The sequence below is a fragment of the Emiliania huxleyi genome (assembly GCF_000372725.1).
Source record: "Emiliania huxleyi CCMP1516 unplaced genomic scaffold EMIHUscaffold_732, whole genome shotgun sequence".
Taxonomy (NCBI): Eukaryota; Haptophyta; order Isochrysidales; family Noelaerhabdaceae; genus Emiliania; species Emiliania huxleyi.
In genome coordinates, this window is record NW_005196510.1 from 19660 (window position 1) to 21090 (window position 1431).

General features: G+C 67.2%; 1 protein-coding gene across 1 annotated transcript in view; it reads right to left on the reverse strand.

Annotated features, from left to right (window-relative positions):
• Positions 1-1313, reverse strand: part of EMIHUDRAFT_471072 (hypothetical protein) — a 5473-nt gene extending 4160 nt beyond the window's left edge. Inside the window, exons 1-3 of the mRNA XM_005760869.1 lie at positions 1156-1313; positions 736-829; positions 586-700 (exon numbers count right to left, since the gene is read on the reverse strand). Of these exons, the coding sequence (XP_005760926.1) occupies positions 586-700; positions 736-822 (202 nt within the window). The 5' untranslated portion in view covers positions 823-829; positions 1156-1313. The remainder of the gene's footprint in view (positions 1-585; positions 701-735; positions 830-1155) is intronic.
• Between the last annotated feature and the right edge of the window lie 118 nt (positions 1314-1431).

A 1431-nucleotide genomic window follows, 5' to 3' on the forward strand; every position in this document is an offset into this window, starting at 1 on the left:
GCAGACCTGGAGGGAGGTCGTCAATGGGTTAAGCGTGACGATTTTTTTAGGGTAGAGGGGGGGTTGGAGGAGGGGCTGTCATGCTGATGGAGGCTGCAGTGTGTGGCGAGAGGGACGCACGCACCAGCGCTCCTGCGCGTCACGCGCCTACTGACACTACGGCACTACTACTCGCTACTCTGCCCACCTCCTCCCCCGCGTCGGCTCGCCTCTGCCCGCCCCGCCCCCGACGCGGGCCAGAGCCACGGCCGCGGCCGCGCCCTCCTCCCCGCGCCGCGCCTGAAAAAACAAGCCCGAGAGACTCTGACGCACACGCCACTGGGTCGGGGCTCGTCCCTAATCTCCCCGGATCTCCCCGGATCTCCGTCCCTAATCTCCCCGGATCTCCCCGGATCTCCGTCCCTAATCTCCCCGGATCTCCCCGGATCTCCCCGGATCTCCCCGGATCTCCCCGGATCTCCCCAGAGTCCCTCCACGCCAAATCTCCCCCCGCCTCCCCCGCCCCCCCCCTACCTCGGCGTACTGAGGCAAACCCTCCCCCCTCGGCGCATCTCTCCCCCCATCTCCCCCCGTCTCCCCCCACACCGGCGCCCGAAGCGCCGAGCCCGGTCGGCGAGAACTGCGACACCGGCTCGCGCGGCCGCTTGGCGCCGCTGATGTCTGGAGGGCGGCAGAGGCCAGGGTGCTGCTTCCCGCCAACCTACAGCCCGAGGGGGGGGGAGGGGTTTGAGGCACCCCCGCCTTCGTTTCTGTCGCCGCTCCTTGCGAGGCTGTGACGTTGACGATGGTGCACCCGTTGATACCGCACACGCGGTCGTTCATGCGCGACCTATGACAGTGGTGCGGCCGGTGGCAGTGTGCCTCGTGTCGGCTCCCCGAGCCAATCGTGTGCAGCGTGTGTGTGTGTGCGTGTGGGCCGGTCCTCCATGCTAGGAGGTGTGTAACACTGGCTGACTGACTGACTATGATAGTGGTATACGCTCCCCATTCCGTGGCCGGCATGCCGGCCGCATTCACAGCTAGTCTACCTCTATCCACCACCGGACGTCGAAACGGCTAGAGGGCCTCTTGCTCTATTTCGACCCGGTGGTGGAATAGAGATAGACGGACGCCGGAAGGGGCGGCGGGTGAGCTACTAGCGAGAGCTCGCCGCACCGGCTCTGCGAGGCGAGAAGCGCCGCCCGCCACTGCTCGGCGGTGCGCGTCTTCCTCTGCAGCGTGTAGCACCACGCGCCAGCCTCGTCGCGCTGCCACCACGGCCGGAGCTCCGCCGCCGTCGCAGAGTGGATCTTGTTGTACCGCGCGGCGAGCACCTGGAGAGGTGAGGCCGTGTACACTTCTCCACACACACACGAGGTGGTGGGGCGAGGGCCGGGCTAGTCCCTCGCGACTCCACGTCTAGACGACAGGAGCCGGCATGGCAGTCAAAGT